The sequence below is a fragment of the Osmia bicornis genome, chromosome 9 (assembly GCF_907164935.1).
Source record: "Osmia bicornis bicornis chromosome 9, iOsmBic2.1, whole genome shotgun sequence".
Lineage (NCBI taxonomy): Eukaryota > Metazoa > Arthropoda > Insecta > Hymenoptera > Megachilidae > Osmia > Osmia bicornis.
The window spans coordinates 8525569-8551540 of NC_060224.1; the positions used below are offsets into that span (position 1 = coordinate 8525569).

At 37.8% G+C, this 25972-nt stretch overlaps 6 protein-coding genes across 13 annotated transcripts in view; 3 read left to right on the plus strand and 3 right to left on the minus strand.

Annotated features, from left to right (window-relative positions):
- Positions 1 to 23: 23 nt before the first annotated feature.
- Positions 24 to 1201, plus strand: LOC114878236 (general odorant-binding protein 56d-like). The gene is made up of 5 exons (XM_029191810.2): positions 24 to 163; positions 379 to 454; positions 575 to 666; positions 739 to 847; positions 996 to 1201. Exons 1-5 carry the CDS (start codon positions 116 to 118, stop codon positions 1073 to 1075), a joined length of 405 nt encoding a protein of 134 aa, XP_029047643.2. The 5' UTR covers positions 24 to 115; the 3' UTR covers positions 1076 to 1201.
- An 827-nt stretch (positions 1202 to 2028) lies between these two features.
- LOC114878237 (general odorant-binding protein 19d) lies at positions 2029 to 3080 on the plus strand. Its single transcript, XM_029191811.2, has 5 exons — positions 2029 to 2145; positions 2244 to 2322; positions 2393 to 2484; positions 2731 to 2836; positions 2904 to 3080. The coding sequence occupies exons 1-5, from the start codon at positions 2098 to 2100 to the stop codon at positions 2981 to 2983; spliced, it is 405 nt and encodes a 134-aa protein (XP_029047644.1). The 5' UTR covers positions 2029 to 2097; the 3' UTR covers positions 2984 to 3080.
- A 434-nt stretch (positions 3081 to 3514) lies between these two features.
- Positions 3515 to 6669, plus strand: LOC114878229 (signal recognition particle subunit SRP72). The gene is made up of 8 exons (XM_029191797.2): positions 3515 to 3664; positions 3776 to 3893; positions 3976 to 4231; positions 4301 to 4780; positions 4860 to 5222; positions 5552 to 5856; positions 5945 to 6157; positions 6235 to 6669. Exons 1-8 carry the CDS (start codon positions 3565 to 3567, stop codon positions 6368 to 6370), a joined length of 1971 nt encoding a protein of 656 aa, XP_029047630.1. The 5' UTR covers positions 3515 to 3564; the 3' UTR covers positions 6371 to 6669.
- LOC114878230 (coiled-coil domain-containing protein R3HCC1L) lies at positions 6656 to 14702 on the minus strand. Of its 5 annotated transcripts, none has more exons than XM_029191798.2 (8): positions 14461 to 14702; positions 12241 to 12387; positions 10929 to 11062; positions 10734 to 10851; positions 9700 to 10645; positions 8828 to 9068; positions 8518 to 8754; positions 6656 to 7776 (listed from the first exon to the last, which is right to left on the minus strand). In XM_029191798.2, the coding sequence occupies exons 1-8, from the start codon at positions 14538 to 14540 to the stop codon at positions 7712 to 7714; spliced, it is 1968 nt and encodes a 655-aa protein (XP_029047631.2). In that variant the 5' UTR covers positions 14541 to 14702; the 3' UTR covers positions 6656 to 7711. The 5 variants fall into 5 exon arrangements, with proteins under 5 accessions (XP_029047631.2, XP_029047632.2, XP_029047633.2 ...); XM_029191799.2 differs by having other exon boundaries at positions 14412 to 14548; XM_029191800.2 differs by lacking the exon at positions 14461 to 14702 and adding an exon at positions 12502 to 13760.
- A 635-nt stretch (positions 14703 to 15337) lies between these two features.
- On the minus strand, positions 15338 to 17909 carry LOC114878234 (polycomb group RING finger protein 3). Of its 2 annotated transcripts, XM_029191806.2 has the most exons (5): positions 17708 to 17909; positions 17086 to 17379; positions 16864 to 17009; positions 16645 to 16788; positions 15338 to 16578 (listed from the first exon to the last, which is right to left on the minus strand). In XM_029191806.2, exons 2-5 carry the CDS (start codon positions 17360 to 17362, stop codon positions 16453 to 16455), a joined length of 693 nt encoding a protein of 230 aa, XP_029047639.1. In that variant the 5' UTR covers positions 17363 to 17379; positions 17708 to 17909; the 3' UTR covers positions 15338 to 16452. The 2 variants fall into 2 exon arrangements, with proteins under 2 accessions (XP_029047639.1, XP_046142964.1); XM_046287008.1 differs by having other exon boundaries at positions 17086 to 17909.
- A 316-nt stretch (positions 17910 to 18225) lies between these two features.
- The window catches only part of LOC114878227 (fibroblast growth factor receptor homolog 1-like), a 49115-nt gene continuing 41368 nt past the window's right edge, over positions 18226 to 25972 (minus strand). For 2 of the 3 annotated variants that reach the window (XM_029191788.2, XM_029191789.2), the window contains exons 3-11: positions 24497 to 24841; positions 23992 to 24384; positions 22863 to 23050; positions 22425 to 22557; positions 21855 to 22343; positions 20139 to 20637; positions 19922 to 20062; positions 19730 to 19835; positions 18226 to 19642 (exon numbers count right to left, since the gene is read on the minus strand). In XM_029191788.2, coding sequence (XP_029047621.1) covers positions 19535 to 19642; positions 19730 to 19835; positions 19922 to 20062; positions 20139 to 20637; positions 21855 to 22343; positions 22425 to 22557; positions 22863 to 23050; positions 23992 to 24384; positions 24497 to 24841 — 2402 coding nt within the window. In that variant the 3' untranslated portion in view covers positions 18226 to 19534. Of the gene's footprint in view, positions 19643 to 19729; positions 19836 to 19921; positions 20063 to 20138; positions 20638 to 21854; positions 22344 to 22424; positions 22558 to 22862; positions 23051 to 23497; positions 23680 to 23991; positions 24385 to 24496; positions 24842 to 25972 lie in introns of all 3 variants that reach the window. The other variant, XM_029191790.2, reaches the window with a different exon arrangement.

Below are 25972 nucleotides of genomic sequence, written 5' to 3' on the forward strand. Positions count from 1 at the left end.
CTACAACTATAAAAGCTCGTGAAAGATTCGATGTGTTATTCAGTTCTTCTTGAACATCCGACCAGACTTCGCTTGTATATCGCAAAAAACGAACTCGAAAAATAAATAATAAACCATGAAGACTATCGCAGTTATCTTTGCTTTCTGCCTCGTCGGTGCTTTGGTAAAGAATTTTGCGATTTTTCGTTTCTCTTCGTTGCTATTCGAAGAGTATCTTTTTATATCAATCGAGCTAGAAAGAAGAAAATTATGTTAGAAGAATTTTTCTTGCTGTTATGTTTTTATATTACTTTGATGCCTACACTTCTTTCCGTATTTACTTATTTTTTATGCTTTGTTGCTATTCATTTGTCGCTTATTTATTATTACACTTTCCAGGCACTCACTGAGGAACAAAAAGCCAAACTGACCCAACACAAGAATGCTTGTATCACCGAAACCGGAGTTGACGCACGTAAGTAGAATTTAACGACACACTGCAAATAAGAAGGAAAACAGTCAGAACACCTGTTAGTAATTTATGTAAAAAAAAAAGTAGTATTGTTAGAATTAATCGAGATTATTTTCTCTTCAGAGGTGGTAGAAAATGCGAAATCCGGTAACTTTGCTGAGAATGACGATAAATTGGCCTGCTTCTCCTCTTGCATGTTGAAGAAGATCGGCATCGTAAGTGAGAGATTCGTTTAAATGAAATTGTTCGTGGAGAAACGAAAAATTACATTTTTCTTTTCATTATAGATGGGTGAGGACGGTACCGTGAACCTTGATGTTGCCAGACAAAGGGCTCCCGCCAATGTTCCCAAGGATCAGGTTGAGAGTGTCATCAACAAGTGCAAAGACAGCGCTAGTAAGTAATATTCTGTGGACTTTAGAATCTTCTTTTTAACTATTCAAGCTACTTGAACTTTTAATTTTTCAAACTATTCAACTGACATTTGGAATGAGGTGGCCATTGTTCAAAAGTAACATTACTTAATAATTAATACTTCTTCCAGCTGGACCAAATGACTGTAAAAAAGCAGCCAATTTGGTGAAATGTTTCGTGGACAACAAATCCTTCAACGTACTCAACTAAATTATTCATCCAGAAAGAAGAAGCAATCTAACTACTAATTGTAATCTTTTTTATAATAATTCGCACATCAATCGGCAGATACACTTGTAAATATAAATTATGAAATAAATAGTTGACAATACCTAATTTTTTTTTTTTTTTTAACTTTATACATACGTTGCGATAAAGTTTCATGTAAAGAAAAGTTCCAGAATTTCAAAAGCTTAAAAATGAAAGAATAATGTACTGAAGTAGAAGTTACATCTTTGAGAAACTTATTTTATATTATGTATTCGACAAAAGCTTATCAAATGTTTTATAATTTCTTAATCTCAAGTGGTACGCGAATCATTGTGTCTACCATTGCTTAAATATTATTAAATAAAGTTAAGAAATTTATTTACCCAACAAATCGATGAGCTGGAGCAGATGTATTCCATCCTCTAACCAGTCAAGTTTCATTTTTATCCGACTTCGAAAAGGAGGAGGATACTCAATTCGATGTGTATATTTTGTCGTTCCCCAGTTGAATTGGCAAGTATCGTTTCCATCGTCCTTGCATTTTTACGACCATAAATTCGTTCCAGATTATAAATCTCTCTATTGTATAAAGCGATAATAAGATCGCTCATCTTACCAATGTCATCAACGAATCTTAATAAGAATTAGTACTACAATCAATACCTTTTAAGAAAAGAGATAAGCTATGATCTAATACATTCTATTAATTATTTTATATTTACAAAACTGGTAATAAATATAAATATTTAGATTGATATATCGAAAAAACGAAGCGCATACTATTGTATTCATTTTTAATTTATACACATACTATAAAGATTATTGTAAATTGTCGAAGACGAAATAAAACGATCTCACCTGAAGAACAATAAGTCATTAATGCCAAGATGGAAATGTATATCAAAGATAACAAAAATTGAACAGTGATGTATATAAGAGCTGTTAGAATAGTGCACGTATCAAAGTCTGCTGTGCATTCCTTCTGTATTCAATAATTCACTTCAATTTTATCCGAAGAAATCATGAAGACCATTTTTATTCTTCTTACTGTTCACTTGACCTGTTCATGGGTAAATTTCACAATCCTTATATCGCTATATAGTAATCGTCTCTATTTCTAAATTGTTACAAAATTTAATAGTAACTCAATTTTGTTTGTACTTTTCAGGCATGGCTGTCCAGCGAGGATCAAGAACAGATAAAAAAATTTAGTGCAAATTGCTCAGTAGAGCTTGGGACTACCATCGGTATGTTAAAAGTAAAATAAGTGATAAAAATACAACAGGAACGTAAAATAAGTTGATGTTTAAATTTTAGGAGAGCTGCAGCTAGCATTGGTTGGCGAGTCTCATGCATCTGAAGACAAACTTAAATGTTTTGCAGCCTGTCTCCTGAAAAAAATGGATATTGTAAGATTTTGAACTGTGGTTCCATTGTTATTTTCTGTAAAAATTACAAAATTTATATTTTCCGTACCGCTCCGCTATATGAAATAGCGCTATCTGTGTTGAAGAGAAGAACTAAAATTTTCTACTTTATCATGTAAATTCATCCCCTGTTCAATTATACCACTAATAAGTCGGAAACACATTGTATTTAATATTTGCACGCGTAGACTTCGAATTCAGAATTCAAATTTTGTAATCTTATTACAGATGAACGAAGATGGTACTATAAATAAAGAAGTTATCAAATCAAAAGCACCAAAGGATATGCCAGAAAAAGAAATCGAAGAGATTATTCAGAAATGCACCAATACAGGTAAATATTCTCAATTTTAATCCCAATTTTTAATAACGAAATTTAATTCAATTAAATAATGTTTCAGGTGGAAAAGATGATTGCGAGAAAGCAGGTAACTTTCTGAAATGCGCCATAAAAACCGTCGTTAACAAAGAGTTCAATTAGATCTTGACATTAGTAATATATGGAATGGATGTGTTAATTAATCAGGAAAATGTATCTGCAAGTGAAATTTAATAAATAAACAATTCGTATTGTTAAATATGTAAATTTTTATTCATGGTCTTTCACTATCTTAAAAAAGATCGCCACAAAAATTGAACCACTAAAGTCATCTGGCGGAGAATCTCGAAAATAACAAAAAACATTTTTAATTTCCGAATTTAACCCTTTTAGTGAACTATAATGCAATTATTTGATTTATATTACAATAGTGAATGATCTATTTACACAATAAAGCGCAAAAGTTATTTATTTTATAATAAAAAGCAATTCTCGTTGTCTACTGTCAAGTGGCGCTAAACATATCTTTTTGAAAGCGCGCATTGGTATAAAATTAAAAAAACATATAAAAATAAGGCCTGCACAGTAATTTTAGTTTATTACATAATTACTTGATAATAAGATGATGGTTTCTTTTACTACTGTATTAATTAAACACTTGTAATATTTTCATTAGTGGTCAATCCAGTACCTTACCCCTTGTTCCGCACTTCCACGTTGGACACGGTCGCAATCTCGGCAACATGGCCGCGAAAGAGAGTAACCTTCCTGCTCTTTATTCGGAATTAAATAAATTAGGTCAGAACGGAGAGTACGAGAGAGCTATAAAAGTTGCAAATCGAAGTAAGTTTTTCCAAAGCTACCAATTGCACTGGTACCTGTACATTTATTATTAGCATAACCTGTACTCTGTTTCTTTTAAAAACAGCATGTGTTTAAAAACAAATGTTTTAGTTTTAGGTATTTCTCAAGATGAGGAAGCTGCATTTCATTGTAAAATTATTTGCTACATTCAGTTGTCCAAATTTAATGATGCTCTTCAGTTTATTACTAAAAATCCCAAACTAGCAGGGTATGATAATTATTCCATATGATAATGCACATAGATGTACTTTGAAGTCATATTTTCTAAGGAAATTAATTTTCTGTTTTAGTAACTTGGATTTTGAGAAAGCATATTGTTTATACCGGTTGAATCAAGTACCAGAAGCTTTGAAGGTGGTAGAAAATGTCTCAAATCCTTCTTTAAAGCTTAAAGAACTCAAAGCTCAAATACTGTATCGTCTTGAGAAGTATGAGGAATGTTTTTCTGTATATAGAGATATCATAAAGAATTCCCACGATGAATATGAGGATGAAAGAGAAGCAAATCTTGCAGCAGTTATTGTAAATCTAGCAATTGAGGGTTCTGTAAGTTTTTAATAATTAGAATTATTGTAATCTAATCCAATAATTACTTTTGACGTATCATTTTAATAGGATTTAGAAGTTCCTGTGCTACGCGAAGATACATATGAATTAACATATAATACAGCATGTCGTTTAATTGCACAAGGCAATAGAGGAGATAAAAGTATTTTAATCGAGGCAGAGAAAAAGCTTAGAGTAGCAGAGAAAATGTGCAAAGAAGGTTTGGAAGAAGATGGAGTTGCAGAGGAAGAAATAGAAGATGAACTAGGAATTATTAGAGTTCAGCTTGGATGCTGTCTACAACTCCAAGGCCGTGAAAAAGAAGCTCAAGCATTATACACTTCTGCTTTAAAAGCAAAACCAGATGATATAGCTTTAGTAGCAGTTGCAAGCAATAACCTTGTGTGCCTCAATAAAGATCAGAATGTATTTGATAGTAAGAAAAGAATGAAGAGTGCTACTCATGAGAGCCTAGAACATAAGTTAACTTCCGGACAAAGAAGAACTATTGCATATAACCAGTGTTTATTAGCTTTATATACTGATCAGGTATGGATCTAGATAGTAGTATAATATTTCATCGTTACAGTCCATGTTTTACAGTATGCATCTTTTTATCTATACACAGGCTGAGCAATGTCAACAACTTTGCAATAAACTTGCTAAGGATTATCCTGCATTAGCTGCAGATGCAATGTTCGTAAAGGCAGTACAACTTGCTAAAGAGGGTAAAGCAAAGGAAGCAGTAAAATTATTAACACCATATGCTGTTGGAGAAAAGGAGTTACAAATGAAACTGGTTTGTGTGCAACTTTTGTTAAGTCAGGATGAAAGAGAAGAAGCAATTAATATTCTAGAAAATTTGAATGAAAGAGATAGATCGTTACCTGGTGTAGTCAGTGCTCTTGTAACTTTGCATATGGCTAACAATAATCGTGAAAAAGCATCAACCGCCTTGAAGAATGCAGTAAATTATTACAAAAAGAATAAAGTAAGTATATTTATCTTTTACCGCTTTTTAGCCAACCCGTATCTAACGATAAGATTGAAAATCTTGAGAAGGAGGCTAAAGCATTTAGACTTTCTGTCACTTTTGTACAGGCCAAACGGTAAGAGTTATTGAAAAAATTCTTACGCTATTGTGTTTAGTAGGTCAAAATCTCAACTAATGGCCGAAAATTTTTTTTTTTTGCCACTTCAAAATAAGTTGATGAAAAGTTTTAATTTAGTTCCAAGGGTTGGCTTTAGAGCGAATCTTGCTCTACTTTTACCTAGTTATTTTTCTAATTTTACTACTTTCTATTCAATAATTACCATTAGGAAACTACTGCTAATTTGGGAGAGTTGTGGCGGCAAGCCGCCGATTTCTACCTGCGTGCAGGGGAAGTTAAAGTGGCAGCTGATATTTTACAAGAAATGGTAGATGCATCGCCTTCTGATACTAAAACATTAGCACAATTAGTAGTAGCGTACGTGCAGTTCTGTCCTGAGAAAGCACAGCTCCTATCTAAGCGCTTACCACCTCTTCACGACCTCTCTGAAAGAACCGATGTCGATGCTTTGGAGAGTAGTAACTGGATAATCGGTACCAAAGTGATTAAGAAAAAAATAGAACCATCTCCTGGGTAAGTTTACTCTTCCTTCAAATCGTCTATTAAAACTTTCACTCGTTCTGTAAATAACTCTATGACTAATAATTAATATGTTGTGTAGCAAACCTGCTGTTGATGTAACCCAAAAGAAACGTAAAAAACGCAAACGTAAAGGAAAATTGCCCAAGAACTACGATCCAAATATTCCACCTGATCCTGAACGATGGTTACCCAGGCACGAACGTAGTGGATTCCGAAAGAAACGGGATAGAAGAAACCGCGATGCCGCTATGAAGGGCACCCAAGGCGCTGCTGCAGGAGCCAGCGATCTTTAGTATGTATTATTCAAAATTTATGTATGTAGGTTATTTAATAATTAATAATTGTTATACTAATTTGTATCTTTTACAGTGACATTACTAAAATGCCTACGAATACTAAACCTTCTCCTAATCCACGACACAGCCCGGCGGTTGAAACTTCTGGACCGCGACAACAACAACGGAAAGTTCAACAGAAAAAGAAAAAGAAGGGAGGAAAATGGTAATGACAAATGTTTATCGTCACGTTGAATTTGGTTGAATTATCATGTACGAAATATACAGCATAGTTAATAGTGCTACGTCAATCGATAACCGAGGGATATCAAGTCTAATGAATCGAGTAACTTTTCTAGTTATACATACATTTTTTACCATTGTACATATGTACTGTACATGATACTGCCATTTTAAAAGAAACATAATATACATCAGTTTGTTCAATTAAACAAAAACTTTATGTTTCTGAATTTGTTAGTAAGCTAAGAATAAGTAAAAATATATGAAGAAAATATGGTACATAAAATATTTTTTATTCTTCATCATTTTTTTCTTTTAAATTCATTTGTCAACTTCTGACAAAATTCAGTAATATAATATACAATATAGGTAACATGTTTTCTTGTGTACATTGACTAGGATTTGGCGCTACATACTTTTATTCCTCTGTTGGTAACAATTGTATATAAAAATACAATCTGTTTTAAGCTTTCTGTTTTTCTTTAAATAAGTCTGTAATATGTGTAGACAGATTATGATTGTGCGTCAGATTTTAACATTTAACAGATTTATATACGTACGTGTATATATATCTATACAAGTGATATTATTTATATATGCTATATTTTGTTTTATACAGCACTATAATACCACATTGTATTTTAGTACAGCTTTATCATCGTGAAATCATAACTTTGTGAAGACACTTTTTTATTACATATCACTGCTTGCAAATCGATGTATGTGCTCGCACTTAATGCATTCACGTGTAAAGGGATACATCTTCATTTTCTACTACTCTAACTTATTGTCTCGTATTATCATTGCACAACACAGCATTCTTTATCGTCATATATATAAATTTCTAACAGAGGCAACTGTCGAGGTAAGAATAACCACGTATCGTAAAACCTTTCTACTTCTGTTTCATAGATTTTTCTAATATTTAGGGCTGTAAATTGCCCAAGTCTAAAGAGTTTTACTTAAAATACTTAATACCCTTTCATTAAAAAATAATGCAACAGGCACGCTCGTTTAACTGGTCTGAACATTATGATATGCATATATGTGTATATATATATGTGTGTGTGTGTAGAAAATAAACAAGCATTGGAAACTCATTTGTCAGTTCGAAGCAAATACAACATCCGTTACGGTATTCCGTCATGCCACACTCATCTATTGGCAAGTTATCCCGTGTTCCCAAAACCAATCGCCAAATCAGTTCGACAAAATGAGTTTGTCTGAGATAAAAATAGATGAGTAAGGCACAAAATGCATGTAAATGTCATCAAACACTTACATATAATGTAAGTCATTATCAATTATCACATTACCAACAAACGATGCTACTTTTCGGGAATTATACCTTCCCAAGCATCCTCTCGTTGCTTATTGGCCAACCTACGTTTTTCTGAAACAATCCAAAGAACCATGTTCTTTTTACTTTTTCATCACTTAACACGTATTTCGGCTGAACTTTACTTTAGTGGACCCAAAATTTTGGACCTTTATTTTAAATATATAGTTTTTGATGTATAGAATCCAAAAATGTAAAATCCAGTGGTTAAAAAGTTATGAGCGTTTAAAGTTTGACACTTTTAGTGCATTAGCTACGTTACTGTGACGCCATATTGGCTTCTTGTCCAATGAACGGTGTCGCTAGCAGCAGGCAGCAGGTGCCGACCACTTTAGCGGGTTTAGTCAAACCGTAAATTTGATACTGTCCAAGTTAGTTAAGTTTATATTTATCTTTGTTAGACAGAGAGGGTACAGCCCATGCTTATTGCTTCTACTGTATCAATTTTATGAGTAATTTAATAAATACCTATTTGTACTGCAACCGGTCAAATGACCTGTCGCGTTAAATGACGCTAGGTTACACGTGTTTATCGGATTTAACAAATAAAAATATAAATAAATGATGTAAAATTAATTGTATATATTTAATAGAAAAAGTCATAAAGTCAAATGTGAAAAAGCGATAACATTTTATGCGAATTTTCTAATCAAAAGTTTACAACCGGTTATTTGACTGGTCCGTGGTACGTTTAGTGTTAAATACAGCTAGTGATGGAAGCCATACCCAAAAAAATTTGATGTCCCCTAAAGTAAAGTTTTACCCATATTTCCATATAAATAAAATGATATTTACCTTTCGCTTCACGCAGTATGTTTTTCTCGTGTTCGCGTTCTTGCCTAGCAGTGGCTAATTTCACTCCTAAAGCACCTGTAACCAAGCGTCTGGCTAATGCCGCGCAAGTTTCTGGACGACTCCTGTAAGGTTGCAAGAATTCTGCGCTCCTTTTCGCTTTTGTTTTACTCAAGGCCGTTGCCTCGCTTAGCGGTCTTGTTTTAACAAACGGATGATCGGATGCCAATACCTCGGCAGCTAAAAATTAATCAAACATAAATATCCGTCCATAGCAACAATTCAAACCATGCCAGTTTGTTTTTTTAATTACCAACAAGAGGACTACTGAATACTCCAAGACAATGCGTATCGTCCACCCATTTCAATTCGAAACCACCATTTTTGAAGGGACTGAAAACAGCCGCTAAATCGCTTGTCTTGAATTCCGACGGAAAATTATATATTTCAACAACATGAGCAAATTCGTCGCTGGATACTTCGATGTGTTTAGTGTATGTCTTGTAATCGCTTTTTGGTTGCTCGATCACAACATCACCAACTGCAGACGTTAACTAAAAGCGATATTACAATTTTTAATTGATAGATCGAGGAACAGTAATCGTATGAATACAGTAAAATCTCTCTAGTTGTCCATTTGTTGCCCTGCTGACAGTGTCCTTTGGTTTTGTCCTACGCCTACATATGTATTTCTCACCCGACGCCCTATGTTCTATTCGTTCCAGTCAGTCAGGCAATACGCGACGCGGCTTTTTTGATGATAAAGCACTGTAACTTCTTTAATATTAATTTTCTTTACCTACGGATTACCTGCTGATTAAAATGAGATCAAACACGATATACTTTGGAGCACATTTACTTAATTTTATGTACACAAGGGAACATCCCAAATGCGAATTTTTTTTTCGTCCATATAGTCCAAATTATGTCATCTTTGGTCTCATTTTAATCAGAAAAATTGTACCAATACGTTAAAACAATTTGCATCCAGAAAATTCTAAAAATAAGAAAGTTAAATTGTTAATTTCTCGGCTTCTACGGCTCTTATGCTATCCTTCTCATTTACGACTTGTCGCAGGAAATCAAAAGCAGCCGCGAGGCTCCAAAAATCGTGTCTATCCTGCCTACATTATCCATTTTCGCTTCTCAGCTTACGGACAACTAGAGAGATTTTACTGTACTTACCTCTTCTATGAGCGTTGGATCCAGACAGTCACCATTGTCATCGAATAAACTATCCCAGTCACATTCGTCCCTATTTATTTTTTTAATGGGCGGAGAAGGTGGCGGTGCCGGTTTACTTTTATGTCTTACAACTTTTTTCACCTTTTTCGATTCCGGTGGCGTGATAGGAACAGGAGTCGATTCTTTAACAGTTTGCGGTTCTTTCTGTACAGCATTTGAAATGATCAATACCTCCGAAACAATATTACTGTGTATCATTTGCGCATTCTTTTGATTCGTTATCTCATCTTTATTCGAAAGCTTCGTATTATTCATGTTATTATTCGTTGCTGGATCAGTTGTGTTAATATTATCCTTATATTCATCAGATCTGTCTACTTCCTCGTTAATATTAACTTCTTCGCTATATACACATGTTTCAAACGAATCTAAACTACTCTTATTTTCGCTAGAATTATTAGATACTTCTTGTTCTTCGATCGTCTGCGACGGAAATGCATTCGTTATCTCGCATTTTACATCATTGATAATAAAATTATTTGTCTCCTTTGGCACGTCGTCATTTAAGCTATCCGATTGTTTAATTTTCTCTCTAACATTAGATTCTACAGTAGATTCCTCCGGCACAGTTGTAGACACTGTATCCTTTGAATCTCCCCGAAGACAGTGACTGTCTTCGCGCTCCAAGTCACTTTGATCCTTATCAGAACACATGTTTGATCCCTTTTCCGTACATTCTGCGCTTTGCTGAACATCAGCATCCGTTTCTTTTAGATTTACGTTAAACTTTGATTGTCCATGAGACACAGAGGATGAAGACGAACCGTCTTTAACAGTACGATTAACGTGAACGGCTTCTACAGATTGGGGGCTTCCTTCGGTTTCTAAACTTCTACGATGTCTTGGTACATAAACAGCGCGATCCGGTCTTCTCTTACGAATAGTTCTATTGAAAATGACAGATCTATTAATATGCTTCTCTTAAGAAACATTTACAAGTACAATATCAGAATCTAATTCGCCTAATCTATTACTTTATAGACGACGAATCGGTAGGCTGCGCTTGAACTTGGTCCACGTTTCCTTGAGGCTCGTTTCTGGCTCTCCTTGCAGCTGGTGGTCTATAGATTTCAACCGTTGGCGTTGACTTGGCTAAAACGAATTAGAATTCGATAACATTCAGGTCAGGCTGTTAATTATAAGGAGTTTCGAAAATTTTCGTCACTCACCTTGTCTTTGAACTCGCACACGTTCTGGCGAAGCGGACGGCGATCGGCGTCCTTCGACGCCCATCTCGAGCAGCTTGTCGCTATCCTTCGTGGCGCAGTTCGGCTTATGCTGCACACCATTCAGTTTTGGATCCCTTAAACGTCAAAATGAAACAATTATAGATTACAATGTTATTCGAACGTTATTTTTTCTTTTTAAGTTAAACAAACAGTTTTCCGATACATTCGACCAGCACGATGCGACGACCTTGAGTTGGTCAGTTTCACTTTCGTTTGCCTCCGCTACACGTAGCGTCGTAGTAAGAATTCCAGTCTTGTAAACTCATTTCGTAATCGTGTTAGACCTGTCTGCTAATTTCGCATGAATCTGATCCAATTGATAGCACGCCCTACTTTTGTAACAGTTAATTATTCATTCACAAACTTTGAGTTACTTATTCGTCGATAACTTACAAGTACTTTTTACCACAAAATATTTATATTCTATATTACAGGTAATAACAGATGGGCATAGTCGTTTTAATAGTTTCAAAAATATCGCTAAAAAGTACTGACAACTGTTATCTTTTACGATTATATTGACAAACGAAATGAATTTACGCAAAAGGCACCGATCACATGTCACGATCAATACGCATTTGTCAGATTTTCAATCGGCAGATTATCGATCGGAGGAAGATCGATAAATTGTACGTATCGAATTCGTTTAACCCATTTCTTCTCAAAAATAAAAATTGTGAAAAAATATGGTATTTTGTCATCAATTTTACTTTAAAATAATCGAAATAACATTATAAATATTAAACACTAGTTTAAACAACGTTGGGAGTTTTCTGGTAAAAAAATAAAAAATTTTTATTTGCTCAAAATGTACAACATCGTTGATTACATGAAAAAACTGACCAAATTTTGAGAAACACTCTGTGTTGCATATGTTTTCAGTAATTAATTTTTTTCACGAAGTGTTAGACCAATTGTGAAATATAAACACATAGACAGTGAGTTAAACTTCGTGTTGTGTGCACGCAACACTGGGAAGAAATGGGTTAACCCTTTCAATACGGCGAAAAAAAATCAGTTCGAATGCGCCCCATTACCTGGAACAGTTATTTCTCTTCCAGGTGATTATTACAATGAAATAACTTTTCTGCCTGAAAGGCTGAAAGTCTTTTAGAGACGCATAAACGACGCACCATCAACAACAATGTTGTTACAAGCTTCATTGATGGGCCATCATATGTCCCAAACTGGGACAGCATATGTCCCGTCCGGTGTGAAAGGGTTAAATCACAGAAACGCAACGCATTGATACCTTATCACGTCACTCTTGTAACAAACGACGGTTCTTCTCGCCGAACCCTGACCGATGGAGAAGGTGTGCAGATCGACGAACCGATCTTGCACCAGTTGGTGTATGATGAATCTCCGATAGTTGTTTACAGGTGGAAAGACGAGTACTCTGTAAAAGTGAAAAGAAAACGCGTTACGATCGTGGCTGAAAGCGAGACCGTACTGAAGACGGCTGACGGTGAACGTAACCGCCTTGCCCCGGGCCCGGGCCACTCGACCGTACTTATCGTCCGTATCCCGTCAGATGAACACCATGAACGCCGCGCGGCGCCGGCTTAACTTTTACATAACGTTCACTTTCTCCTTCGTTACTTTCCTTAAATTAGAGTCATCCTTGCACTCGTAACCCTATCGCATACCGTTACCGTCTTACGACCTTGCTATAACGTTTCACCGTGTAACCGCTGTTCGAGCTTTGGAAACCGGCTATTACGTTCGACCGGCTCGGCGCAAAACGCATTTAATTTATTAAATACATGTATACATAGGACGTAACCAGAGGCATGCATGCTTTTAGAAAGTACACAGATGATATCGTAATAAGAGGAGGAACAGGAAGTGTATTTGGAAGTCGATACAGCCGATACAGTAGAGTGTTTGCAATCGTATATAAACGATCCAAGGAGCGTAACGAAAGCGAGATAGGTTTTCACCTTTACGGATTGTTAAATTACACGTCGATCCGTTCAAGTGGAACGAAGCGTGTTGCGCGCGGTACAATCACGCGGCTACGTGTGCTTTCATGAACCAAAAGAAATGAAATCAGTCGAAGAAAACAATCGTGTACATAATCCTGTTTTTCTCTGACTCGTTCCAAGTTCTATCTTCTAATTACGTTTACCGTCACGAGCAAATCGACAAGCCTTGAACTACAAAGAAGAAACAGACTGATGAATCTCGTAAGCGTTGCGTGGTTCACGTAATCGCGCGTATACGTGAGCGTCATACGCTAAGCGAGCTCTTGCACTCGGTAGATTGACAATTATCCATGTCGTTGGCCATAGGTTATTCAAAATCGCTGCCTTCTTTTTTCACCCGTCATTTCGATAGTTACGCAACACTGCGCACGCTTCGATCTTCGATTTGAAAAATCTTTTTTCTCTATCCGACTAATCAGCTTCGTTACGGAACGAGGGTCGTGAATATTCGCTAGGTGAATGAAACGAGTAAAAATAATATTAATAACATTAATGGTATTACAAATATTACAATGTCCTTATGTAATATTTTCATTGGTAGTTAACCTCAAACAGAGCGCAATTGATTATTTTCGTCGTCATTAATGAAGATAATGCGTTTCATTAAACTTTGCGTTTCGTATAAATTTTTCTTCATTATCTAACGACGGATACAATTTCCGTAGCTTATGAAGGGCTACTTAACCAATATCCGCGGTTTCAAAACCTGTCGTCTTTTATTTACTCGTACAAAGTGCAAAGACGAAAGATAACCGCAATTAAAGATCGATGCAATGGTTGAATAATAAAATAAAAACCACCGACTCGTGAGACGCTTTTTTATTTTCATTCAGTTTGGTAAAAATAGATAGGTTTGGGAAAAACGTGTCGACGTTCGAAGTACGCGGGCTATGCAAATAAAAAAAAAAATATATGAGGAATTTACTAACGTAACGGCACTATCTAAAGATGTACGTAGCAGCGGCTACGAAGACTGGAGAACGATATCAGCCATTTACCTTTGCCACGAGATATTTATATACCGTATACACGGAGACCGTAAAAGAATTCTATAATTCAGAGGTAGCACGGTGTCATTATAAATCTTCTTCAAGATCTTAAAAGCTCGCTTTAATTGTCTTCGAATTACGATACAATTGCAAGTCAAGGATGCGGATAAATTGAACGTAACTCAATTGTGCCACGTAATACCTGATAAATCGATATGATAAATTGCGATTTTTTAAACAAACGCTACTTGTTATGTGTATCATTTTCGTTTTTCTTTCTTTTCATAAAAATGACAGACGTCACATATCTACGTATTGTATTTTCGAAGCGGTAAGATCAATGACTTTTTGGAGAAAGCTGTGCGATTCACCGTAGTAAACACTGGTAGAAATCGAAAGTGAAGAATAATGATCGAAGACAAGTAGTAAAAAACTACTGATCTAACCTTTAAAGGCGCGTCGTTGCATCAGGAAACGTGATCGTTTGGCTCCTACCTTTTCCGTCTCTTGTCCCTTGAAAATAGAGTCACGTCGTGCTCCACGTCTTCGGAGAAAAGACTGTCTTGCAAGCTCATTTATTTGTGAAACTACACTTCAAACTTATACACAAGAAATCACCGAAACATAAACTTAAATTCATTGAAAAATTATTCACTTAAATCACATTCGTCGTGCTGCCGAACAGCAACAGTCCCTGCTTAACGCGCATTGACCACAACTACTTGCAACTACTTTGGAATGCTTTGCGCATGCGTTGTCGTTTCGACGTTTGCGCATGCGCATACATGTTTCAACCTGCTCGACGTCTGCGCATGTACTCAGTCAGTCAGTTTGGTTAGTTTTAAACCGTAAATAGTTGAATTTGGTGCGAAAGTGCCCGCCACGCTGCTGTTTCTCTCTACTTATTTATTCAGATAATTAATGTAAGTCTTTAAATTCAAATACTAATTCTACATAGAATTGAGTTGTTTATACTTTTGTGCAATTTTTTTCTACGAAAAACAAAATATTGTGTTAATACTTGCGAAGTTGAAAGTTTAACAATTTCTAGAAATCGCACCATTATAATAGAAGCACGCTATACTTTTTTGATAATATTATAATTTGTCAAGTATTTGTTTCATGGCTTTCATTTTTTTCTTCATTTAATGATATTTATAAACATAATTTTGAATTATTTTATGCATTTGATTAATATTTCCATTTTATAATGGCAATTTTGCAATTACGTACCATTAAGTAATTCAAACGCTATTTTGTTTTCAGTAGTTACGAATAATGAAAAAATTGAATGAAATGACTTTTAAACTTTCAGCTTGTTCAGTCATATACGATCATGTACAAATTGTTTAGAGTATTAATTAGACTGATACTGTACAAAACATATTTATTTAATAATTTATGAAGATACACACATAGTGTACAACATACAAGCCCTAGCATTCGTAAAATGCCGCTACTTTATAAAGTCGATTTCATTTCATTTCATTTCCCTAGAATATTTATATACAATCACACGGTTCTTTTTTTTTTTTGCTTTACACTGTTTGTTTAAATTTCATTTACTACAAGCGATAAGATGCCCCGTGTTTCGCTCAACGCGTCGTTGTCCTTATCAAATCACTCGAGAAAATATGTCACATCTGATAAAATTCTGTTATTGTTCGGCATTGAGAGAAACTCGGGGCTGAGTTAGAATGTGTACAGCGCATAAACATACAAAGTTAAAAGGGCACCAAACAATCCCGTCTGGTGCCGGCTTCTTTTCTTTCCTTCTTTTCTCTAATACAAAGCTGCGTCTACGCGCAATATTATCAGAATTCTGTCAAAAAATATTCTATATACAATTAGGGTATGTATAAAAAGAAAGTCACGTCTTAAGATTATGAAGAATTGTTCCGTTGTCGTGTACGGAAAAAGTAACAAATCTTCATTCGCGGTAGACACTGTCCACCACTTTCCTATCTCAGAACAAAGAAGGTCCAAGTTTTTATAAAAGAACGATAGAAGAATACGTAACATTTCAATTAAATAGATATACAGTTCTGCGATTTTGTAGACAGACACAAAGCTTTTTTTCCTCTCGTGTACAGTGTCGCATTGTTTTCTTGGCCTACTTATGAATGTACGTTAAGGAAAGCTAACGAAATAAAACTTAAAGAACTGAGTTAATGTAACTCAGTGTAATTAAAAAGTAAGTTAAAAGATAATCGAATATAGGAGAATGGAATTGCTACTTTTAAAAACATGTTGCTAACGACTATTCTGGTTAAGTTAATACAGTAGAAAGATATAAGTCTAAAGTCATTTTTCTTTTGCCACGAAAAACCGTTTCCGCCTGCGAAATTCAATCTTGAATTCTTCCTGTGCGGGAATATAGAAATAAGTACTACAACGGACAATACACGGATAGAACTTGGAAACATATAAACAAAGTCACAGATTTGTTGTGATTTCCATCGGATACTGAACACAGAAATATTAGTCTTAAATGTCTATTCGTGGTCTATATTGTAGCCTTAAGGGTGGGTCCCGGAACCTCCATCTTGTTACATAAACAAACTTTAACGTGTGGTCCTTACCTAATAGTTCATCATTGCACAAAATATCAATCTGCAAACGAGGCACATCAATTAACTGAAATCTTTAACAGAGATATCTTTAATACTTTATACTTACATCCCGATATTTTTCCATTCCGTTCAATACCTTCTTTGCAATGAATTTTTTCAAATGCGTGATAGTTGCTTGGGCAGAGCACCTAATAAATCTTCGTTTCAAAGTCTTCAGACTTGTGTTCATACACTCCAAGCATACATTAACCTTTGAAAATACATAATAGTTAGATTAATTGAAATGTAATTTGAAATATGGGCTTGTTGTTTTAAATATAATTACCTGTTCATCTGCACGATGGTAGTCTGATTCGGCGTGTGCATCCGCAGTTGCTTTTTCTTCCTCAACTTCTCCGGCATTAGGTAGGATATCTTTGGGGCAAGGTAAACCTCTTGCTCTATAAAATTCTCTTTCTCTTTTAATTTCATCTGAAATAATATATCATTAAATACATAGAGAAACCCATTTATCTTTGTCGATTCCATTCAGAACAGAGTTACTAACTTTCTTGAAGATCAGGAACTAATTTGTAGACAATATCTTGCATAGTTCTGTCGAAACTTATATATTGAAGCGGATGCGACTGATGTATAACTATCTGACATGTCGGACAGGTGTGTTTTTCTTCTAAATGTTTTACTAAACAACTCTTGCAAAAAGTGTGTAAACATTCTGTCACAGTAGTGGCGTCTATCAAATATCCTCTGCATATCTTGCATGTTATATGACTGTTTAATGTCTTCAATTTGATTCTCCTCTCCATGACACTGGTGATCACCATTTAATAAATGTCACTACCTGCGATATCACATAATTATCGTTATGGGTATCATGGAATTGTTCCAAAATTATTATACTTCAAAGACTTTGAGCATACACGTCAGTGTGCAAAATTTTTATTTGCAAAAATGATCATGCAATTTTGACAGAACTCTTGGAAAGTGACAAGGTATTGCAAACAAAGTAAATTCTCTGTAGAAATGAAATTAAGTCAAATCAGTTACGATCGTCACATCATCTGACGGGTTTGTCGTTTGACGAGGACCGAAAGAAAGTCCAGTGATGAACGATTAGCGTGAAGAAATAAATTCGTTGCTCCAGAAAAAGTGGGTTATCGGATTCTAACCTCAATGTCGAGTGTAGGACACAACGGTAACTTTCACTCGATCTATTCGTTAGGAAGTTTCGAGAAAACGGTCCGTACCATCCTTGGCATCTTTGATCATAAAATCGAAGCTAAATGGAAGAATAAAAACTAAAATGTTCCACTAAAAATCTGGTAAAAACAACTTAGCATAAATGTGGCTGATGACAACAAAACGAACTGATCGCAGCGCCATCGGTCCTCCATAGTTAACTTTTCTCTGAACACGCGGTTTCGTCGAATGGTGGGGGTTCGATATCCTCTTATCGTTAATCAATCACGGGACTTAGGCAGATCAATTTGTCTGATTGTCTCATTACGTTAATTATCATGTCTTTTTTTAGAGTCGTTAGAACTTAATTGTTTTCGCTTCTCATTTCTACTCCGTCACCAGATTCGTTATGACTCTTATATCTTTCAACCATCTGATTTTATACTTAACAAAGTAGAGTATTGATAAAAGTAGAAAAAACATTTGAAAATAATAAATAGACAGAGAGTAATGTGGGTACAGTTTCCAGTGATTTATTCGAGATGAAACTCACGTTACAATAATAATCCAATATTTGCGCAGACTATACATACGATCCTACCTTGGTAAATGCTGATTTACTGGCTACCTTTAGGTGTGTCGGGTAACAGGAGAAACATTTTTTAAATAAACAATCATCGCCGCTATATACAAAGTTTTCCGACTCTACGAACGCGCGTTTATATACTCTCGTTAAATCAACGTGGTGTGTCCTTTTGTTTCTTTATTTTACACATACATTATTCCGCTTGACGTTGATACAAAAAAGAAAGAAAGGAGAAAAATAAAACAGAGAATGAATCCCTAAACAGGCCCTAAGTAACAATATACAAGAAATAAATTATCTACGACTAAACGCCACTCCTCGCATGTATCATTTATACATCTTTCACATTTTGTGTACATCGGACTTGGACGATTAATGATTGGAGAAACTTTGCAAATCTCGCGCGATCAGATATTTAACGTTAGACAAGCAAGCACGCGATATCGCGTGAGCCAAATGAGCTCTTCCCCCACGTAAAAATCTTCAAAAATGCGCGAAAACTCGCGGTTCAATGTCCTTTTTCGCGTATAAACACTTAACTTTGTATACGATTTATCGTTTACTACTATATATTACAGAGAAACGTAAAACTGTATCAATTGACTAGTTACAAACACGTTTCGCATCGAGATGAATCGATTTCCTGTGTAAATTATCTCTTCCCATTCCTCTATCCCTGGGTAACAAAAGCCCTGGCTGAAAATTGCCTAAGCTTCTCACATTCTTCCCAAGGCACTTGTTAATGGCACGGTAATAAACATGTACAAAATTCGACGACGTTGAAACGCTTTGGGTTATTCTTCTTCTCTATTCGAAAACAATATTGTTCGTTGACGCACTAAAGTGTTCAATGTGTTGATCGAACGAATCACGATATCATTGCGAAGGTGAAAATGTTCCAACGTTTGAAAGATCGTCGGGATACTACAGGATAACAGGAAAATAAATACAGTGTTTTCTCCGTATGAAGATCAGTCTCTTCGAAGGCCTCGAGTTCCGTTTTCTTGATAATCGTTCTTCCTATCATCTTCCTTAACACTACAGGATACGCGCTAACAGGTCAATACTGATTTATATTATTTGGCGTGTTCGTTAGGTCAGTCGATCGACTTCCATACCTCGGAGCTTTTCCTTCGTTTCATTTTTTTTTTTCTTTTTTATTATTTTTCTTTTTCGCTTCGTTTTTATTCGTTATTCTCGTTGAACGTTTCAATGGGCATTGAAATCATCCTCACAGGAGGTATGGAAAGTTTTCTTCACTCCCGTCGTCGTCCGCGTCGCTGGACTCTTGACTGGAAGGCGGTGTATCTAATTGCGGAAGACCAAGGTCCAAATATTCCTGAAATTGAGATCACGAGAGAAAACGTAAACGGGAAATTCTTGATTCGTACATACGATAAATTTGATTTGAACAACTATTTCTCACTTCGTTCGCAGTTATCGTCAATATCCTATCGAGATCTTCTACCAGTTCCCCAAACATTGGTCTCTCGTTGGGCTGATAGCTCCAGCAGTCTCTCATCAACATGTATCTGTAGCAAGGAAATTATTATTTTCTTTTTTCTTATAATGGATAATTTAATAGGTAGAATAAAGAGAATGGTCTCGCCGTTCTTACATTTCTATGGAACAACACGGTGGTTTTTCCATTCGGTGTCCAGTCCTTAGTAACTGGAACAATTTTTCCACGGACGGTACGGACGGATAAGGGGTGCCACCCAATGTCATGATCTCCCACAACAGAATTCCGTACGACCATCTGAAACATTGAATATTGTCAGAAGAAATCTCGATGAATTTTTTTTTGCCACTTTAAGATTTCTTTATTTACTTACACGTCGGACTGAGTGGTATAGACCCGATGAAACAAAGCCTCGGGCGCCATCCATTTAACCGGAAGTCTTCCGTCTGTCGTTTTCCTGTAATAGTCGTGACAGTGGATATCCCTGGCGAGTCCAAAGTCCGCGATCTTCAACACGTATTCGTCGCTGACCAGGACGTTCCTGGCCGCCAAATCCCTATGAATACATCTTCTGCTAGCCAAGTATTCCATACCCCTGGCTACTTGGTACGCGAACGACACCAAGTCCTTTTGCGTGAGCGTTTTTTTCTCCTTCTGCTCTTGGCCGATCGTTGGTTCGTATCCTGACGATGGTCTGTGATCACGAAGGAAGTCTCGTAAATTGCCGTGTGGCGCGAATTCCACGACAACGTATAACGGTCCTCCTTGTGTACACGCGCCTAGCAGATTGATGATGTTCACGTGTTTACCGATCATCTTCATCATCTCCATTTCGGAAACCAAGTCCATCATCTCGGCGTCTGTGTGGCCCTCTGTAACAGATTTATCGTATAATTAACTTCTGTAATGTGATTGGTGATTGTTTAACTGAGCCTTGTGGGGTTGATAACCCGCTCTGTCATTCCCAAGGTTTTGCTTATACTGGCGGTGGTAAAGGGCGCTATAGCGCTAATTAACTATCCACTCCGCAGCAGCCACCACCCTTCAAGTGGCGCCGGGTATAGATAAATTGTCCACTCATGGGGAATCACAAACGTGCCGTTCGGGGCCTTGCAGCCAGCCCCAGCGGGGTCATGTGCCAACCCCTCCTCCCCGTGGTGTGGCCCAGGCACCGGTTTACCGGTGGAAAACGGGGCTCTGGCTGTGGACATGAAGCGCCTCGTGGGTTGAGCTGGGACCACGTAGGTAAGCTTGTTAAAGTAAAAGCGTCCTAGAATAAAACTCCTTACACGTCGACGAAGAGTTTGGTGTTGGATCTTCTCCCCCGTGCGATGATCGGTTCGCCGCGAGCGTAATTGCTCCGGCCCGTCTCCGCGGCGGGAGGTTGAGTTGGGTGGTAGATAACTCAAGCGCTACGCGCCATTTAACATCGCCGGTATAAGCGAAAGCTTCGGAACGGTAGAGCGGGTTTCCCAACCCCACAAGGCTCTTTACTGACAATAACCCACTGATGGGGAATCACAAACGTGCCGTTCGGGGCTTTGCAGCCAGCCCCAGCGGTGTCATGTGCCAACCCTTCCTCCTCGTGGTGTAGACCGGGCAAACGGGGCTCTGGCTATGGGCGTAAAGCGCCTGGTGGGTGTAGTTGCTAACCCACTCAGGTTAGTTTGTCAAAGTAAAAGCGTCCTAGACCAAAATTCTTTACACGCCGACAATGAGTCAAGTGTTGGGCCTTCCGTACTTGCACGATGATTGGCTAGCCCATGAGCGCAATGACTAATCCGGCGCCACTTGGTTGGGAGGTGGCTGCTGGGGAGTAGATTTAATAGCGCAATCGCACCCTTTAACACCGCCGGTATAAGTGTAAACTTGGGATTGGCAGAACGGGTCATAAACCCCACGATGCTCATTTAAACAATAATCTACCCACTCATGGAACTTGTCAATCATTGTGTTCGGATCCGGAAGACCCAACACTTGACTCTTCGTCGACGTAAGGAATTTTGATTATGGGTCGAAAAAACTACACCCACCAGGCGCTTCACGCCCGTTAGCTTTTATAAGATATGAAATAATAGTGTTCACATACCTTTCAGCATTTTTACAGCGACGACGTTAGGGATTCCAGGTTTGCCAGTGTTCGTTTGCGCTCTGACCACTTTTCCAAAAGCACCCTCTCCCAAAGTGTTTCCCAAGATCAAATGTTCCCTGGACAGTTCCCAGGCACTGTCCACCGGGAGTTCGTATTCAGAAATGCTTCCTCCGTTGCTATCCTCTGCGGCGACGGTTGATTTTTGTTTCTCGATTTTCACCACAGGCATCAGCAAGGGTTCTTGAACGTTCTGAGCGTTCACCAGATTCTGTTTCTCGACGATCACCTTTTTGGTCCATTGAGTAACAACCGCGGCTCTCGCTGTCTCAATGGCCAGCAATTTCTTCATCTTCTCGCGTTTTAAACGGTGGAAGATATATATGACCACCACTACGCCCACGGCGAAGAAAATGAAGAGAACAGCCGCGAGGACGTTGACGAGAATCTGTGGTTTCGCTGTTATCGGCATTCCCTGTTCTTCCAGAGCTAATTATCAGAAAAAAATTAATTTCTCACATTCGAATAACGTCTGACTGTGTACTTAGGAATTATCAGGTATTCTCTTACTTTCGACCACTCGAAGATAGGCACTGCTGAAAGTTTCTCCCAAGGCATTTTGCGCGATACAAGTGTACCATCCTTCGTCTTGTTCAGTTACATTATATAACTTCAGTACTTCAGGATTCTCTGCGCCTCCAGCCTATAACAAAGAAAAAATCAAGTTTGTCTACTTCGGTAATTAATCTTAAGCAGGAAGTATCTAACAAGCGAAGGATTCTAATCGTCGTTAACACTACTATCGAGGCACTACATGACCAAGCATTTCTTTCCATGAAAAAATATTTAATATAAAATATTGCAGTTGGGTTTTAATTATAGTGTAAGGTTTTAGGAAACGAAAGCGTTAATCACAAACACCGCTGAGTTAAGAAGAATATTTGATTAAGAATAGAGAGGAGGTAGAAGCAGAGTGTCGTGCAGTTTGAAATAGTTCTACGTGCCCACCTTGACCTCCACCCGGAAACTTTGATTGGTTTTGTTGACAGTGTCGAAAGAGGTGTGATAACCGTGATACCATTCGAGGTGGCGATGCGCATCCGATAGAACCTCACAGGTCATAGTAACGTTGTCTCCTATCAGAACGGTCGTGTTTCTCGGTGGCCTGGTCAGTATTGGCCGATGTTTCACGGTCTCTATAGGAAAAAATAGACCCAACCACCTTCTTTACCAAGCTCGAGAATTCTAGGATAGTAGAGAGAAAAAGGGAACCACTTGGAACCGAGCAATTACGAATTTTCTATTATTTAGATTCTATTATTCTATTATTCAAAGTTCCAAGTTCCAAGGCTCCAAGTGATCAGTCCTCAGAAATTAGACAGGAACAAACACAGAATTATCAAGAACAGATACACGAATGAAACAACGAGTTGTTATTAAAAACGAGTTCTTCCAGCTGGAATCTGAAATTGTATAAGGCACAAGAGTTCCTCCACCATCGTTAGTCACTACGGTATTTATAATGATCTGCCGCACCAGCCTGGTCAATATTCCACGTGTAAATGAATCTAGGATTAAAGAGGATCGTTTAATTCGTCGAGAAGACACAGGAACCTCCACCATCGACAAGCTGCTGTCTGTACCTGGAGCAGAATTCCATTCGGTGAATTTTCTTGGTCAACCGGGTATTCGACTACCTTCAGCCACTGTATGTATGGCTCTAGATCAGACACGATCGGACACTTGAATGTCACCGTGCTGTTCATCACCGCTGTCACGTTCTTCGGGAAATCCTCGTTGATGTACGGTTTATGAGGGAAACGTTCTACACATTTATTTCAGCAAAATGTCACGACAGGAATTTTTCAAATTATCGCAGACCATTCGTCCCCATTTCAGGACGGTGAATTTAGAATTTGAAAGAATAGGAAGTAGAATTTTCTTCGTGGCTGGTGTGAAATTAAAAAGAATTTAATTTCAGCGTCCTGAAATGTGGATGATGGACTTATAATAAGCTGGAAATTCATAGGGAATTTAACTTCTTCTCAAAATCTAAATCACTCAGGACAGCTACTTAACAGAAGCAACGAGTAACCAGCAATTATTTCTTTCTGTTTAATTAATCAAGCTCACTCACCGACAATATCAACCTTGGAGGTGCGATTGATGCATCCCAGGTAATTGCACACGACGCAGGTGTAATTACCACTGTCTTCAGGTACTAGATCCTCCAATCTGAATATCCACTTGGTGATCACCGGTTCGCCGAGCTTCCTTTTCGGTTCTTTGTTGTTCTTTAACCAGGTGATATTTGGCGTTGGATTGCCAAAGCTCGGACACCTGAGACGTAACATATTTCCAGCTGGTTTCACCACTACATTAGGCATCTCGACGCTTTTGTTGAACGACGGTGCTCGTTCTGGAGCGGTGTTGTTGTGTTCACCAGCTGTCTCGTTCTCGTTCTTATCGTTATCAAGATCGCTGTCCACGTTGTCGCTGTCCAGATGCAGCGACCGCGTCTCTGGCAGGTCTGCAATGATTAAATTGATAATTGCAAATTGAAGTTTACAATCTTCCATCTAACATATCTAATTAGACGCGAAGCAGAGATTTAGAGAGGGTGTTGTCAACCGTATACTAACTTCTCGGTTCCATTTCCAATTCGTTGGTCTCCTCTTCGGGTTTGTGAGCAGTCAGTTTCTCGGTTTCGTGCTGGTAGCCATCGTTCTGTAACGACTCAATTCGTATCGTCACGTTCCTCCATTCGAGCATCCCGATCGATTCGACCAGACAACCGTACGAGCCAGAGTCTTCGGGTTCGACGTACTTGAATCTCAAGGACTGCTTCATCAGCCGTATTCTAGGCGACGACGGCCGGAAGGTCTTGTCGCCCTTGTACCAGGACGTTTCTGAGTTCGAGCTCATAGAGCATCGTAGAATCAGTTTCTCACCGACCGGTACCGTCATCTCCTCGGGATGATCTAGATCTGTAACAATTAATTAAGATATCTCTTGATTTTCATTATTCGACTAACCCAGCAGAAAATTAATATTCCTGTTCATTTAACACGATTCAGTCTCCTAAACGGCGAATTTACGAAGATAAATCGAAAACGTTCGCTGCTTGGCAACAGTCTTCATCTTCTAATTCGATTCTTCCGCGAATCGTGGTTGCAATAAACACTGTCGAAATTGAGTCGAAGTTGAAAGTTGCGCTATACGATCCGAATTTCCAGCTGCTTTACGCGGAACAGCCTTCTTCTCATTCTAAAAAAGGTACCCCGAGAGAAAAGCTCGATCGTAATTGCTTTCAGTTGTCAAAACAATCTTTGTTCGATGATCAACTTTGTTGTTCCCTTGCTTCGTGGAAATTAAAACATTCATAATTTTGCAGGATACAAAAAGGAAGGTAAAAATCGTAAGAGTTATAGGTTGTTAAACGAATTCCAGTAGCGGAATAGGTTAACGATAGTTACAGTTCGCGTTTGGAATTTCAACAGACACCAAGCGACGCGTGTAAAACGGTGATCCAACATCAAGTAAGTTGAATCGCATCTCAACCTTGAAAACGAGCGCGTACGCGTCAGGTCTGATCGCGCAAAACGAAGAGTTTCGATTATTACTTGGCTCTGGTTGCCCGCTTCGCGAAAATCGCAGCCAGCCTCGAGCAAGGAAACTCGTTTTCCACGCGGTCCATTCATGAATTCTCGGCGTCGAGGTGTCGCCATTTGGACATCAGCCAGAGACGAATCGCGACACTGTCCCTTTTGACGTTCCATCTGGAATCGTCTCGTCCCTCTTTCCTCCTCCTCTTCCCCTCGACGACGATTTCGTTTCTTCCCTGTGGCCAGAACGCGTCTGACTCTGACTAAATTTAGAGGTCTGACGAGGGCGTCTGCACTCCTCCTCTCCTTATGGCTCGAAAGCTTGCGATTACGCTTTGAAAGCCTGTCTGTCCGTTCGTCTGTCTCGAAACCATTATTCGAATCGCAGGTATCGCTAATGAAAATATCATGGAAATTTTAAGGTTCTGTCATTTGAATTCTCTCATCCTTCCCCGTAGGCATCCTTAAAGAAAATTACAATGTATAGGGGGTCCCGTGTGTATAGTCAAAAAT

Coding starts and splice junctions, on each gene's coding strand:
- LOC114878236 (XM_029191810.2), top strand. CDS start 116: ATGAAGACTATCGCAGTTATCTTTGCTTTCTGCCTCGTCGGTGCTTTG. Junction 667..738: donor TGTTGAAGAAGATCGGCATC/GTAAGTGAGAGA, acceptor TTTTCATTATAG/ATGGGTGAGGACGGTACCGT. Junction 848..995: donor CAAGTGCAAAGACAGCGCTA/GTAAGTAATATT, acceptor TACTTCTTCCAG/CTGGACCAAATGACTGTAAA.
- LOC114878237 (XM_029191811.2), top strand. CDS start 2,098: ATGAAGACCATTTTTATTCTTCTTACTGTTCACTTGACCTGTTCATGG. Junction 2,146..2,243: donor TTCACTTGACCTGTTCATGG/GTAAATTTCACA, acceptor TGTACTTTTCAG/GCATGGCTGTCCAGCGAGGA. Junction 2,837..2,903: donor TCAGAAATGCACCAATACAG/GTAAATATTCTC, acceptor ATAATGTTTCAG/GTGGAAAAGATGATTGCGAG.
- LOC114878229 (XM_029191797.2), top strand. CDS start 3,565: ATGGCCGCGAAAGAGAGTAACCTTCCTGCTCTTTATTCGGAATTAAAT. Junction 3,894..3,975: donor AAAAATCCCAAACTAGCAGG/GTATGATAATTA, acceptor TTTCTGTTTTAG/TAACTTGGATTTTGAGAAAG. Junction 4,232..4,300: donor ATCTAGCAATTGAGGGTTCT/GTAAGTTTTTAA, acceptor TCATTTTAATAG/GATTTAGAAGTTCCTGTGCT.
- LOC114878230 (XM_029191798.2), bottom strand. CDS start 14,540: ATGAGCTTGCAAGACAGTCTTTTCTCCGAAGACGTGGAGCACGACGTG. Junction 10,646..10,733: donor ACCGATTCGTCGTCTATAAA/GTAATAGATTAG, acceptor CATTTTCAATAG/AACTATTCGTAAGAGAAGAC. Junction 9,069..9,699: donor ATCCAACGCTCATAGAAGAG/GTAAGTACAGTA, acceptor TATCGCTTTTAG/TTAACGTCTGCAGTTGGTGA.
- LOC114878234 (XM_029191806.2), bottom strand. CDS start 17,362: ATGGTGATCACCAGTGTCATGGAGAGGAGAATCAAATTGAAGACATTA. Junction 17,010..17,085: donor AGTTCCTGATCTTCAAGAAA/GTTAGTAACTCT, acceptor ATATTATTTCAG/ATGAAATTAAAAGAGAAAGA. Junction 16,579..16,644: donor GAATGGAAAAATATCGGGAT/GTAAGTATAAAG, acceptor CCTCGTTTGCAG/ATTGATATTTTGTGCAATGA.